At 44.4% G+C, this 16,050-nt stretch overlaps 1 protein-coding gene across 1 annotated transcript in view; it reads right to left on the bottom strand.

Annotated features, from left to right (window-relative positions):
- The window catches only part of LOC111978815 (rho-related GTP-binding protein RhoN), a 47,800-nt gene that overhangs the window by 1,048 nt on the left and 30,702 nt on the right, over positions 1–16,050 (bottom strand). The window contains exons 3-4 of the mRNA XM_024009070.2: positions 9,828–9,937; positions 4,773–4,907 (exon numbers count right to left, since the gene is read on the bottom strand). Of these exons, the coding sequence (XP_023864838.1) occupies positions 4,773–4,907; positions 9,828–9,937 (245 nt within the window). The remainder of the gene's footprint in view (positions 1–4,772; positions 4,908–9,827; positions 9,938–16,050) is intronic.

Raw genomic sequence — 16,050 nt, 5'->3', positions numbered from 1 at the left:
ACCCCCAGCCCCCATTTGGTTACAACGCTAATCAAGTGATGATAACATTTTCATTTGTCATTTAGCATACGTTCTTATCCAGAGTGACTGCATTCATCTTAAGATAGCTAGGTAGGACAACCACATATCACAGTCATAGTAAGTACATTTGACCTCAATAAAGGAGCCATAAGCAAAGTCAGAAGAAAAAAAAACGTCAATTGCGAGTGTTAGTTCACGAAAGGCTTCTTGAAGAGGTAAGGTTTCAGATGTTTTCGGAAGATGGGCAGGGACTCTTGTTCTAGCTTCAAGGGGAAATTGGTTTCACCATTGGGGTGCCAGGACAGAGAAGAGCTTGGACTGGGCTGAGTGGGAGCCAAGAGATCAGAGGTGGCAGACCGTTCATGTTTTTACATTTTTTAACTAGGCAAGTCAGTTAAGAACAAATTCTTTGTTCCCTATGGGACTCCCAATCACGGCCGAATGTGATACAGCCTGGATTCAAACCAGGAACTGTAGTGACGCCTCTTGCACTGAGATGCAGTGCCTTAGAACGCTGTGCCACTCAGGAGCTGGGGTGTAGAGCATAGCCTGAAGGTAGGGAGGGGCAGTTCCTCTTGCTGCTCCATAGGCAAGTACCATGGTCTTGTAGTGGATGCGAGCTTCGACTGGAAGCCAGTGGAATATCCGGGTGAGCGAGGTGACATGGGAGAACTTGGTGGGCTGCAGCATTCTGGATAAGTTGTAGGGGTTTGATGAAACAAGTGGGGAGACCAGCCAACAGTGAGTTGCTGTAGTCCAGACGGGAAATGACAAGTGCCTGGATTAAGACCTGTGCCACTTCCTGTGTGAGGTAGGGTCGTACTCTACGGATGTTGTAAGGATGAACATGCAGGAGCGAGTAACTGCTTTGATGTTTGCAGAGGACGACAGAGTGTTGTCCAGGGTCATGCCAAGGTTCTTTGCACTCTGGGAAGGGGACACCGTGTAGTTGACAACCGTGATGGAGAGGTCTTGGAGCGGGCGGGCTTTCCACGTGAGGTAGAGCAGCTCCGTCTTGTTGAGCTTGAGGTGATGGACCGACATCCAAGCAGAGATACTTGCTAGGCACGCAAAGATGCACGTCGCCACCWGGGTGTCAGAAGGGGGAAGGAGAAAAGTAGTTGACTGTCATCGGCATAACAATGATAGGAGAGAGCATTTGAGGATATGACGGAGCTGAGTCACTTCGTGTATAGAGAGAAGAGGAGAGGGCCTACACCTTAGCCTTGGGGGACACCAGTAGTGAGAGTACGTGGTGCAGACACAGATCCTCTCCACGTCATCACGTCACCTGGTAGAATACATGCCATGTTCCATTCCCCAGCCAGATACACATCAGTATAATGATTATTATATCTCTGCAATATGTCCTACTATGAGTCCGTTGTGAGAATTCATTCATACAGAAGGAAACGGGCAACATTTAAGTCTCTGTTTTGACCCTAAGCAGATTATGGCAGAAGTCGTCGGGTTCATCCGCGATTCACCCTTGCGACGAGCGGAWTCCTTTGGGATTGAATTGGACAGCGAGTTGTAAGTCTTAAATTGCTGGCAGTTGATTTGCATTACAGGCAGCGGTGCCCTTTGATCGAGGCTCTTTGAGGACAGCGAGCGAGTTCTGAGCTCAGAGTGTTTTGAGGAGCTTCAGTTAAGACGGAGGAAATCGAGCAAAGTGACATTAACGTAACCTGATAACCGGTCCCTCCTGATTGGCAACTCAATTGGGTTTGCTCAATGAAATTGGTTTCATGATTACATTTGTTTTTTAGTTTTTTTTTCTTCATGATCTTAGTAACGGTTTCATAAGCAGTTTGATGATCTTAATATTGTTGTTTTTTTGTCTGCGTTGTTACTGTTTCCCGTCGTGTGTCTGCTCTGCTGTAATTGACTGGCATGCCAAGGACATTTCTTCCTAAGCTCCTCTCTGGAGAAAATAGGGATGTGAATTAGTGTTTAAAGAATTGTCAACTCGTAAATAACATTAACATGAAAATAGGCCATTAAAATTCACAGCCTCCCGAGTCCGTCAGTCCGTCTCTCGCTGTTATTGCCTGAGGACATTGAAACAAAACAATTAAATTGTTCCACTTAGTGTTTGTCTCACTCTCTGGTTCCAACTCTTTTAGGCTCTGTACTGAATGCTTTCGTATTTGAGAAACTAAATGGCATTTTCAGAACTGGAATACTGTGTACATATTAGGACATACAGTTATGTTAATGCACAGTAGGTGCCCTTAGTACCAAAAAAAGTGTGTTTTAGGTTACATCTATGAGTTAGAGTTTTATGTATTGGAACATATCAGAATGTTAATGCTACGTTAGATGAACGGTCTGAGAACGGTAGCTAGTAGAAGTGGGCTAACGGGAGTGAAGAAGTACCTTAACATGCTGTACCCTGTCTGGGCACGTGAAATATTCAGTGTGTTCCAGCTAAACTCAGCAAAAAAAGAAACGTCCCCTTTTCAGGACCCTGTCTTTCAAAGATAATTCGTAAAAATCCAAATAACTTCACAGATCTTCATTGTAAAAGGTTTAAACACTGTTTCCCATGCCTGTTCAATGACCCATAAACAATTAATGAACATGCACCTGTGGAACGGTTGCTAAGACATTAACAGCTGACAGACGGTAGGCAATTAAGGTCACAGTTATGAAAACTTAGGACACTAAAGAGGCCTTTCTACTGACTCTACTGAACTGAAAAACACCAAAAGAAAGATGCCCAGGGTCCCTGCTCATCTGCGTGAACGTGCCTTAGACATGCTGCAAGGAGGCATGAGGACTACAGATGTGGCCAGGGCAATAAATTGCAATGTCCATACTGTGAGACCCCTAAGACAGCGCTACAGGGAGACAGGACAGACAGCTGATCGTCCTCGCAGTGGCAGACCACGTGTAACAACACCTGCACAGGATCGGTACATCCAAACATCACACCTGCGGGACAGGTACAGGATGGCAACAACAACTGCCTGAGTAACACCAGGAAGGCACAATCCCTCCATCAGTGCCCAGACTGTCCGCAATAGGCTGAGAGAGGCTGGACTGAGGGCTTGTAGGCCTGTCGTAAGGCAGGTCCTCACCAGACATCACCGGCAACAATGTCGCCTATGGGCACAAACCCACCGTTGCTGGACCAGACAGGACTGGCAAAATGTGCTCTTCACTGACGAGTCGCGGTTTTGTCTCGCCAGGGGTGATGGTCGGATTCGTGTTTATTGTCGAAGGAATGAGCATTACACCGAGGCCTGTACTCTGGAGCGGGATCGATTTGGAGGTGGAGGGTCCGTCATGGTCTGGGGCGGTGTGTCACAGCATCATCGGACTGAGCTTGTTGTCATTGCAGGCAATCTCAACGCTGTGCGTTACAGGGAAGACATTCTCCTCTCTCATGTGGTACCCTTCCTGCAGGCTCATCCTGACATGACCCTCCAGCATGACAATCAACCAGCCATACTGCTCGTTCTGTGCCTGATTTCCTGCAAGTCGGTGTTCTGCCATGGCCAGCAAAGAGCCCGGATCTCAATCCCATTGAGCACGTCTGGGGACCTGTTGGATCGGAGGGTGAGGGCTAGGGCCATTCCCCCCACAAATGTCTGGGACTTGCAGGTGCTTGGTAGAAGAGTGAGGTAACATCTCACAGCAAGAACTGGCAAATCTGGTGCAGTCCATGAGGAGGAGATGCACTGCAGCACTTAATGCAGCTGGTGGCCACACCAGATACTGACTGTTACTTTTGATTTTGACCCCCCCTTTGTTCAGGGACACATTATTCCATTTCTGTTAGTAACATGTCTGTGGAAATTGTTCCGTTTATGTCTCATTTGTTGAATCTTGTTATGTTCATACAAATATTTTACACATGTTAAGTTTGCTGAAAATAAACGCAGTTGACAGTGAGAGGACGTTTCTTTTTTTTGCTGAGTTTAGGTGCTTTTAGGTGTTTTGCCATAGCTAATGGAATGTCTGCATTAGGGCATCACAGATAGCCTGAGCCATGCAAATGTCTGTGCCGTAGCTTCGTGCATGCGTGAGCTCTTGCATGTGTGTGGGCTGTGAAAGAGCAGTTGCRCACACATGTTTACACAGTGTGGTCAGGTACATATCAACAAGTTTATACCGTAGAAGTATGTCTGTTTGTGCTTTAACCTGTTGGACTGATCATGCCAGGTGTATCTATCTGCTTACACTGGGAACACACCCGAGAACAGCTCTACAACTTTACTGACGACCAACCCAAAAAGGAGAGAAACAACAGGCATAATGTAGGTAAGAGCAGTGAACAAAAAATATATGTTTTTTTAAATACAAAAGTAGAGCAATGTTTCCAGAACAGTGTGTCACATTATCACATTGGCTACATTCCAAATGGCACCCTATTCCCTTTTTATCAGGACCCATAGGGACCCCATTTGGGACGCCATAGTCCCCAATGTACTCATAGTTCATAGCTAAAGTTCTGCCAAGAAATAGCCTCACGTTTTATTTGATGTGTTTTGTTAGGTGTTATTATTATGTCATGACAATGTTCTGAAGGTGTTATGCCATCGCAGTTTTACAAGTTAACAGCTACTGGCATTGCCATACATTTTTCACAACACACCCGGCTAAAGCGTACTGATTGCTATGATATTGTCCTTTTACATTGTCCTTCCAGCACAGTTCCAGGGACTACAATGGATGCGTTACCAGACCAGCACAGCACAGCTTGGCATGGATTGGCTCAGTAGTGAGAAACAGTCAGTCCTGACCTGTTCATGAGTGACGGGGATGAGTCGGAGTTTGGACAGCTCTCTCAGCACGTTGAGGTCCGTCCGCATGTCCAGCTTACAGCCCACCAATACCACCTTGGCGTTAGGACAGAACTCCTGCGTCTCCCCCTGCCACTGAGGAAGAAGAGGAAGAAACTAGTCAGAACCGAGCGTCACAGKTGAGCACCAATATCCAAAGCATATCTATTTTAAATATACGAAACTTGGAGAAGATATATGTTTATCTCTTTCAGTTCATGTTGTTTACATTGTATGGATATATTATCACCACAATAACTCAATGGCCATTGAAATAACACACTGTCCATTGAAACAAGTTGTTGAACGGAGCACGAGTTCTGTCCGCTTTGAGCTCACAGCTACAGTAACCACAACCCCATCCAGACTACACTCCCTCAGAGTTCCATCAGAAAGAATAACAACACACATTATGAAGCAGACAAGTCTCCAAGTCTATAGACGAGACTCAATGTCGACATGTCACACTCTGTACTGGGTAGCTATTCTCCCTACTGTCTGTCTCTCTGTCTCACTCACCCTATATCTCTGACTGCTTACAATATCGCTTCACATTATCCGTTGAATGGTACCTCTCTGTTTCTACTCAATACAAACAGTGCCTTTCTTGTAGACGTACGTCTACGTTTTCTACTCGATACAAACAATGCCTGTCTTGTAGACGACCGTCCACGCGATTATGGGCTCTGTTCATTAGTGTTAGTCATCATGTGCTGTTGTCTTCGATAAGGGCTTTCTGTTGAAGACGTACTGGTGAATCAATGAACGTGACCTAGACAAGTCACAAGGGCCAAGAGGCAGGGTCATTRTRTTTMTATWCWGWATAKAAAYAYAAACGCAACAATTGAATTGATCTTACTGAGTTGCAGTTCATATGAGGAAATTAGTCSATTGAAATAAATTCATTAGGCCCTAATCTATGGATTTCACATGACTGGCAATACAGATATGCATATGTTGGTCACAGATACCATAAAAAAAATGGGCCTCATGATCTCGTCACGATATTTTTGTGCATTCAAATTGCCATCGATAAAATGCTATTTTTTTTTCATAGTCCGTAGCTTATGCCTRCCCATACCATAACCCCACTGCCACCATGGGGCACTCTGCTCACAACATTGACATCAGCAAACCGCTCACCCACACAACGGCATCCACGTGGTCTGYGGTTGTGAGGCCAGTTGGACGTACTGCCAAATTCTCTAAAACAATGTTGGAGGAGGCTTATGGTGGAGAAATKAACATTCAATTCTCTGGCAACAGCTCTGGTGGACATTCCTGCTGTCAGCATGCCAATTGCAAGCATTGTGTTGTGTGACACAACTGCACATTTTAGAGTGGCCTTTTATTGTCCACAGCACAAGGTACACCTGTGTAATGATCATGCTCTTTAATCAGCTTCTTGATATGCCACACCTGTCAGGTGGATGGATTATTTTGGGAAAGGAGAATTGCTCATTAACAGGGATGTAAAACACATTTGTGCACAAAATTTGAGAGAAAGAAGCTTTTTGTGCATTTGTAACATTTTTGGGATCTTTTATTTCAGCTCATGAAACATGGGACCAACACTTTACATGTTGCKTATATATTTTTGTCCAGTATATAAGGTTAGGCAAAGCCAAACAACAGAGAGTGAATAACAGACAAAGAGCAGAGTGAATTGTCCATTTTCATTTCGAAGGAGAATTTCGAAGGAGAATGGTTAATGACAGAAATGATTGGTGATGATTGGTGCTGCGCCACAATGATATGTACTGAAGATAACATTTTACAAATTGTACTTAAAGCCCCTCTAACGGTAGTTTCACTTCCTCATTCCAGTAAATGTTTTGTAGGCAGTATTTCCTTATTACGTAACTATTAGGACATGTTCCCAAGGCCAGTAGGAAAATGTCTGACCAGTGTGTGTCTCATTCCACGTATTACATTATTACTCTTAACATGTGTTCTTTGCTTCAATAACATTTCAATCAAATCTAGGCCTATGCTCTGCTTCAATAACATTATCTGATTCCCGGTAGTAGTACAGCTGAGCCACTGGTTGATCAAACAGGAGATTACAGCACACACAGCCAACAGGTCTATTACATAAGCAGCATGTATTATACATGCTAGTTGGATATAGTCTTTGTTTCTAGCCCCTGTGTGTGTGTGTGTGTGTGTGTGTGTGTGTGTGTGTGTGTGTGTGTGTGTGTGTGTGTGTGTGTGTGTGTGTGTGTGTGTGTGACTATGGAAGATACAAGATGATCTGTACTGTACTGAGGTCTGGGAGGAAGCCTGAGGACTGGGTGCGACAGCTGCCACATCATACTCTCAAGAGTCTCCAGTTGCTTTTTCGATTCTCACCCAAAGTGTTCATTCCCCCCCGTCCCCCCTCTCAAAGATACAAAAGCATTAGATTAGTGAGGGGAAATTAACAAGGGCACACTTCGGGGAGAAGGGAACAGAATGGGAATTGGGCTCCATTTTCACCCTGGGAAAACCGATCCCATCATAGGATCCCACAGGGAGGGAGGGGAGGACATGGAGGACAAGGGGGTAGAGTTAAGGARAGGAAAGAAAGAGTGGAAGAGATAGAAGGATGTTGCCAGATACAGAGGAAGGTTTGAGGTCACACAGAAATGTTGTGTGGGCCTCCCGGGTGGTACAGTGGTCTAGAGCTGCATCGCAGTGCTAGCTGCGCCACCAGAGTCTCTGGGTTCGCGCCCAGGCTCTGTCGCAGCCGGCCGCGACCGGGGGGTCCGTGGGGCGACGCACAATTGGGCCAGCGTCGTCCGGGTTAGGGAGGGTTTGGCCGGTAGGGATATCCTTGTCTCATCGCGCTCCAGCGACTCCTGTGGCGGGCCGGGCGCAGTGCACGCTAGCCAAGGGGGCCAGGTGCACGGTGTTTCCTCCGACACATTGGTGCGGCTGGCTTCCGGGTTGGAGGCGCGCTGTGTTAAAGAAGCAGTGCGGCTTGGTTGGGTTGTGCTTCGGAGGACGCATGGCTTTCGACCTTCGTCTCTCCCGAGCCCGTACGGGAGTTGTAGCGATGAGACAAGATAGTAATTACTAGCGATTGGATACCACGAAAAATTGGGGAGAAAAGGGGGCAAAATTTATTTTAAAAAAAAAATCTACAATTTTTCCATAAATGCTGTGTGAAGAAAGCAGGAAGCTATACAGTGACAAGACAGAATCACTGATTAGTAATACAAAATCACTGATACCATGTGTCCTCACTTAACACTCGTCACTTAGACATGCTCTGGTACTTTGGCGAATAAGAAAGTATTTTCTAAACCTCCTGCTTTGGGCTGGATGTGTCAATGTGAAGTTCATACAGGCATAATCTATGAGCAGAATTACGGTTTCACCTCAATTAGCCACGAAATCCCTAGTTTGAAAGCCACTGTTGCATTTGAGTGACAGCTAGCAAGAGGCCTGCCCAGCATTATCCAATGAGGTTGCAGGGCGGGCTCAAAGGCTCAGGACACAGCAGAGARCGAGAGAGCAAGGACATGGTGCACATATGTAACGTAGTACGCAATTTTCGGGGACAACTTTTGGCTCGTGAGTGCTACTTTCAGAACTACTGACTAAAAAGTATACAAAAGTACCAAAAAATGTCTTTAACATTTTAATACTTAAAGGAAAATTCTATCCAAAAAACTATATTTTTGTATTTGCTTCATTAGTCCATTGTTGATATAGTCACAAAAGCATTTGCATGCCAGCAATCAAGTTTTCAAGATGTATAACTTTACAGAAATACAGCCGGTATGATGCATTTTGCATCATAGTTTTCCTATAACACTTGAGTGGAATTTATTGTTGAGACAGCTTTTGTTTGGCTTCAGTGGTATGAAAGATTTGACCCCTATGTCAAATAGAAGCACTTGGCACTTGAAATATCACAGGGGGTCAAGAGCCCAATTCTGGAGGACTATTGTGAGAGGGGTGTATTCAACGCCCACCCTTGGCCTGTTGGCAAGAGATTAGCAAGGCATCTATTTAGGGTCACAGGTCAAGTGAGCCCCAAGTGGACCTCTATCAGAATTTGGGGTACCCCCGCCCACTCCTTCGGTTTTGTCTCGTGACTCAAAGAGTGGGGAATTTTATCTCTGAATGGCGATGCTGATGATGTCATGGGTGAGCGATGGGCTTGACATTAGGAATGTCCACTCCACCCAGTCAAAGGCATTCCTTGCCCACACAACTGATGTTCGCTATACACTATAAACAACAAAGTCTTTATCATTCAAACAAAACGTGTAGACCTGTAGGTCCCAAATGGTGTGGCTTTGTGGCTCAAAGAAAGACTTCCACCAGAGAGTTCCACCAATTAGAAACCACCGAGGCTAGGACTTTGGGAAACAATGCCAAACTTCTCCCTCTTATTAAGTAAATGCATATTTTTTTTTTGAAGAAGGCCGGGACAATGGATGGATTACACCTCATGTTGTGTTCATTTTGTGAGAAAATGACCTCAAAAAGGCCATAACGTTAGCTTCTAACCTTCGGTGGAACATTACCTAAGGGTCTGTGATAAGCCTGCATGCTTGAAAAAAAAWATATATATATATATTTGTTCATTCCTGTCTCGGCTAGGTTGTTCTCACAAGCAGTGTCTCTTTTATATGTAGTCCTTACTGTTCTAAAAGGAGCTCTAGGATAATTTGAGATAAGGGATCATCAACTACGGAGCCTCGAGGTTAGAGCGTTGGGCCAGTAACCGAAAGGTTGCTGGTTTGAATACCGGAGCCGAAAACGTAAAACAATAATAATAATCTCAATCATTTCAAATCTTGCTCACATTTGTATACGATCACCTGTCGGAGTAGATTTCCAAAATTAAAATCACTTGGAGCTGATTTCCTGTTGTTTTTACAGTCTTTTATGTCCAACAATGAAGAGGAAATAAAACCACCCACTGGCCAAATTCGGGCCGCCAGTTGGCAAACCCTGTTTGATATAATATTTTATTGAACTGAAGCACAGACACGTGGCTTTGCTTCATAGCTCACTGACCTTCTTCAGCACACTATCCAGTGTCTCGGGGCGGCTGATGTCGAAACAGATGAGCACAGCGTCAGCGTCGGGATAGGCTAGCGGCCGCACATTGTTGTAGTAGGACGAGCCTGTGGACAAACGACAACACACAACGCGTCATTCCTTTTGAATATCCAAATATGAAAAGACATATCATGGAACATAAATATTTTTAGGTAAGCAAGCTATGCATGTTTAGCTTACACATTGCTGTGTGAAATAATGTTGTTTTTGACCCACCTAAAAAACAACTTCACTATCATGACTGCTTCAGACATTTGTTATGTGGTGAGGGTGGCTCGCCGCACTTATGTGTAACCTTGCTCAAGACCTGACAACTCCCAGATCTAATGTCATGGCTTTAGTTTATGGTTACAACTGTGTAAACACTCCTTTTTGATGGAGCGTTCAACAGAATTGACACCCTGTATTTCGGTATGGCGTTTGTCAGGGGGCTCTCTCTGAACTGACCATTGTGACCGGTGTGTGTGTGTGTGTGTGTGTGTGTGTGTGCGTGTGTTTCAAGTTTCAAAGTTTATTCACCATGTCCAACAGGTGTAAAACAGTACAGTGAAATTCATACCTTCCGAGCTCTTTCCCAACAATGTAATGGTCATCCTAATAATAATAATATACAGTGCCTTCAGAAAGTATTCATACCCTTTGACTTATTCCACATGTTGTTGTGTTACAGCCTGAATTCAAAATGTATTAAATAGATTTTCTTTCCGCACATACGCTACCGTTCAAAAGTTTGGGGTCACTTAGAAATGTCCTTGTTTTTGAAAGAAAAGCACATTTTCTTCCATTAAAATAACATCAAATTGATCAGAAATACAGTGTAGACATTGTTAATGTTGTAAATGACTTGTCACGTTCCTGACCTGTTTTCTGTTAGTTTTGTATGTGTTAGTTGGTCAGGACGTGAGTTTGGGTGGGCAGTCTATGTTTTCTGTTTCTATGTTGGTGAATGGGTACCTAATATGGTTCTCAATTAGAGGCAGGTGGTTTTCATCTCCTCTGATTGAGAATCATATTAAGGTAGGTGTTTTCACATTGTTTGTCGTGGTTGGTTGTCTCCTGTGTCTGTGTCTATGTTGCACCATACGGGACTGTTTCGTTCGTTCATCGTTTTATGTAGTCATTTTCCTGTTCGTTCGTTCTGCGTTACATGTAAGTCCTTACGTTCAGGTTTGTCTACTCCGTTTGTTGTTTTGTTTAGTTTTAAGTGAAGTTCGTGTTGTCGTCTTTACTTTAATAAATATCATGTCAAATCACAAGTCTGCATTTTGGTTCGATCCCTGCTCCTCCTCTTCGTATGAAGTGGAAGAGGAACGCCGTTACATGACTATTGTTGCTGGAAACTGACTGATTTTTAATGGAATATATTCATAGCCGTACAGAGGCCTATTATCAGCAACCATCACTCCTGTATTCCAATGGCACATTGTGTTAGCTAATCCAAGTTCATCATTTTAAAAGGCTAATTGATCATTAGAAAACCCTTTTGCAATTATGTTAACACAGCCGAAAACTGTTGTGCTGATTTAAAGAAGCAATAAAACTGGCCTTTTTTAGACTAGTTGAGTATCTGGAGCATCAGCATTGGTGGGTTCGATTACAGGCTCAAAATGGCCAGAAACAAAGAACTTTCTTCTGAAACTCATCAGTCTATTCTTGTTCTGAGAAATGAAGGCTATTCTATGCGAGAAATTGCCAAGAAACTTAAGATCTCATACAAAGCTGTGTACTACTCCCTTCACAGAACAGCACAAACTGTCTCTAACCAGAATAGAAAGAGAAGTGGGAGGCCCCGGYGCACAACTGAGCAAGAGGACAAGTACATTAGAGTGTCTAGTTTGAGAAACAGACGCCTCACAAGTCCCCAACTGTCAGCTTCATTAAATAGTACCCGCAAAACACCAGTCTCAACGTCAACAGTGAAAAGGCGACTCTGGGATGCTGGCCTTCTAGGCAGAGTTGCAAAGAAAAAGCCATCTCTCAGACTGGCCAATAATAAAAAAAGATCAAGATGGGCAAAAGAACACAGACACTAGAGGAATTCTGCCTAGAAGGCCAGCATCCCAGAGTCGCCTCTTCACTGTTCACCATGCTCAATGGGATAGTCAATGCCAGCTATTATTATAATTAATTTTTTTCATCTACCAATAGGTGCTCTTCTTTGCAAGACATTCGAAAACCTCCCTGGTCTTTGTGGTTGAATCTGTGTTTGAAATTCACTGCTCGACTGAGGGACCTTGCAGATAATTGTATATGTGGGGTACAGAGAGGAGTTAATCATWAAAAAATCACGTTAAACACTATTATTGCACACTGAGTGAGTCAATGCAACTTTTTAATTGACTTATTAAGCAACTTTTTACTCCTGAACTTGCTTTCCATTAGAAAAGGGTTGAAGATTTGACTCAATAGATGTCAGCTTTTYATTTCTTATGAATTCATAAACATAAAAATAAATAAAAAATGTTTACACTGACATTATGGGGTATTGTGTGTAGAAGCGTGAAAAATAATAATTTAATGCATTTTGAATTCAGGCTGTAACACAACATGTATTTCCTGGATGGCTGGGAGCTCGCCCCCAGTAATGCGCTGGGCCGTCTGCACCACCTCTGTAGGGCCATCCGGTCAGGGGCAGTGCAGTTGCTATACCAGACGGTGATACAACCAGTCAGGATGCTTTCAATGGTGCAGCTGTAAAAGTTCCTGAGGATCTGAGGGGCCATGCCATATCGTTTCAGCCTCCTGAGGGAGAAGAGGCGTTGCTGTGCCGCCTTCATGACTGTTCTGGTGTGAGGGGACCGTATTAGGTCCTCAGTGACGTGGACACCGAGGAACTTGAAGCTCTTGACCCTCTCCTCTGAGGCTCTGTGGATATGGATGGGATTGTGCACCCCCTGTGCTTCCTGTGGTCCACGATCAGCTCCTTGGTCTTGCTGACGTTGAGGGAGAGGTTGTTGTCCTGGCACCACACTGCCAGTTCTCTGACCACCTCCTTGTAGGCTGTCTCATCGCCATTGGTGATCAGGCATACCACCGTTGTATTGTCAGCAAACTTGATTATAAAGTTGGAGTTGTGTGTGGCCACACAATCATGGGTAAACTGGGAGTACAGTAGGGGGCAAAGCATACACCCCTGTGGGGCCCCCGCTTTGCAGGTCAGTGTGGTGGAGGTGCTGTTGCCTACTCTCACCACCTGGGGTCAGTCAGCCCGTCAGGATGTCCAGGATCCAGTTGCAGAGTGAGGTGTTCAGTCCCAGGGTCCTGAGCTTGGTAACAAGCTTGGAGGGCACTATGGTGTTGAACACTGAGCTGTAGTCAGTGAACAGCATTCTGAATGTGTGTGTGTCTATGTCTGTCTGTGTGGGACCTGTGTGACCTATATGTGGGGGTACTAGGGGCCACATTCCTGTGCTGAACTGAATGTGTGGGGGACAATCCCCCCTCCACTGCCCCTATTGTAACCCCCACTGTGTCCTTTGTCACCACTGCACAAGGCTTTGGGCACTACAACAAAAACTGTCCAGGAGAGAATGTGCAGAGACATGGCTGATTTTGCTATAGCACACACACACACACACACACACACACACACACACACACACACACACACACACACACGTTGTATATATATATATTTTTTATCTTGTCTCTCATTTACATTGTGTTTCCATGTTTTGTCCTGTGCATATCTACATACTATGCTGATAACACACCACACACACACACACACACACACCACACACACACACACACACAGTTGTATATATATATTTTTTTAAATCTTCTTCTCATTTACATTGTGTTTCCATGTTTTGTCCTGTGCATATCTACATACTATGCTGATAACACACACACACACACACACACACACACACACACACACACACACACACACACACTCAAACATGTAATTGTAGAGTACACTATGTTCTGTGCAAATATTTGTCACATTCAAACATTGCCATTTTGTTATTACCACTTTCTCACTGTCTATCAGAGTATGCGCCTGTGTCTGCCCCAGTGCCGACGTTTCATAGCGAGTGAGTCATGCTCAAGACAGATCGCGGGAGACAATGCTTGCGAATGGATTTAGAATATTGATGAGTGGCGGTTTGGACGTTGAGTTTGCCTCGTCTCAATGCTCATTCTGGCCAAAACACTTGCAGACTTGAGTGATCACTATCGAACACAACAGCAAGTGGCCACTCGATAAAGAACTAGGGGCCAAGTGTCCAGTTTGAGATTCAACCTATGACTGTGGTATATAGAAATTCATTGCCCCATAGCGGTCAACGCAATAGGACCATATTCTGYATTGTGAATTTAAGTTGAATTTTATGAATWTTTCTKATAGTTTTAACAGAAAACGGAYGTAAAAAAATGGCACATCCTGTGTGTGCGCGCGCACGCTTCTGCTTCCGTGCGTGTGTGTTCCAATGCCCAGGTGTGTGTGTGCGTGCTCGATACGTGCGGCAGTGTGTGTATGGACAGAAAAGGTCAGACTAAAGGCCGTACCCTTTCTCTCCTCTTGTCTCTCTCTCTGACTAACTCCTGCTCACGGGTTTCAGAATGAGAAAGCAGTCTGGAGAGGAAAAGATGAGGAATGTAGGAGGGTGGGGTGGAAACAGAGAAAAGAAGGACAGAGGAAGGGAGGAAGGCGAAATAGAGGTGGGATTGAGAGGGAAACGGATGGAGGAGGGAGACTATCCTCCCTCTTTGCCCTCCTTCCTCCCTCCTTTTCTCAACACTCTCACTAAATCAGATCTCTTCAGGACCCATCAGTGCCAGTAGGGGATAAGCCAGAGTGCTCCTAACTCCTAACACACTGGGGCTCTCCCATAAGGCACTCATTAGACACACAGCAGAGGCCCGGGCCCCTATTGGCCCCTTACCATCCCCATAAACCCCCCTTGTCCCAGTCCCCACAAACCACAGCCCCATGCACCATCCTCCCTCACCAGCTGCAGCACAGCTTCTCACTGTACCAGCTTGCCTGGCACAGATGACAACACTAGGCTACAGCAAAACTAAAGTCAACTTCACTATAGCGTAGTTTTGTTGTTTTCAATGGTTTTATCTAAACTACACTGTAAAAAAAAGAGGGAAAAAAAGAGATGATTTCATGTATAATTGCTGCTGGATTGTGAGTTTACTCAACATTTGGGCATATAGTTGAATTGAATTGTTTACAAAATTTTAGGTTGAGTGAATATATAATTCCATTTGAGAATTTATTCTACCTTATTTACATATTTCTCAGTGTGCCTTGCATTTCCAGTGAGTTGTAATTACCATCATGACTGTATTTGTTAGTGACAGAGACATGGTTATTGTATTAAAAGGTGAAAGCTACAGGACTGAAAGCCAAGTGAGTGTCTACGTGAATATTTTATCTTTAAAACTAAAAAATGTTGACAACACATTACATAGCCAGCAGCATACCACCCTGCATAMCACTGCTRGCTTGCTTCTGAAGCTAMGCAGGGTTGGTCCTGGTCAGTCCCTGGATGGGAGACCAGATGCTGCTRKAAGTGGTGTTGGAGGGCCAGTARGAGGCACWCTTTCCTCTGGTCTAAAAAAAATATCCCAATGCCCCAGGGCAGTGATTGGGATATTGCCCGACACTGCCCTGTGTAGGGTGCTGTCTTTCGGATGGGACGTTAAATGGGTGTCCTGACTCTCTGAGGTCATTAAAGATCCCATGGCACTTATTGTAAGAGTAGGGGTGTTAACCCCAGTGTCCTGGCTAAATTCCCAATCTGGCCCTCAAACCATCACGGTCACCTAATAATCCCCAGTTTACAATTGGCTCATTCATCCCCCTCCTCTCCCCTGTAACTATTCCCCAGGTTGTTGTTGTAAATGAGAATGTGTTCTCAGTCAACTTACCTGGTAAAATAACGGATWAATAAAAATACAATAAATATCATAAGTCCTTTCTTTGAGGGCCTAGTTACACCCTAACACAGTGGTCTGAAACCCCTGGTTTACAGGCTGCATCAAGCCTGCAAGTCACATTATGCTGYATTTAGACAGGCATCCCAATTCTGATMTTTTTTCCACTAATTGGTCTTTAACCAATCACATCAGATCTTTTCATATCAAATATTTTTCAGAGCTGATCTGATTGGTCAAAAGACTAATTACTGAAAGAAAATATCAGAATTGGACTGCCTGT

This window comes from Salvelinus sp. IW2-2015, linkage group LG18 (assembly GCF_002910315.2).
Source record: "Salvelinus sp. IW2-2015 linkage group LG18, ASM291031v2, whole genome shotgun sequence".
Lineage (NCBI taxonomy): Eukaryota > Metazoa > Chordata > Actinopteri > Salmoniformes > Salmonidae > Salvelinus > Salvelinus sp. IW2-2015.
Note: the sequence above shows the minus strand (reverse complement) of the source record. Positions and strands in the feature narration are given on the sequence as shown.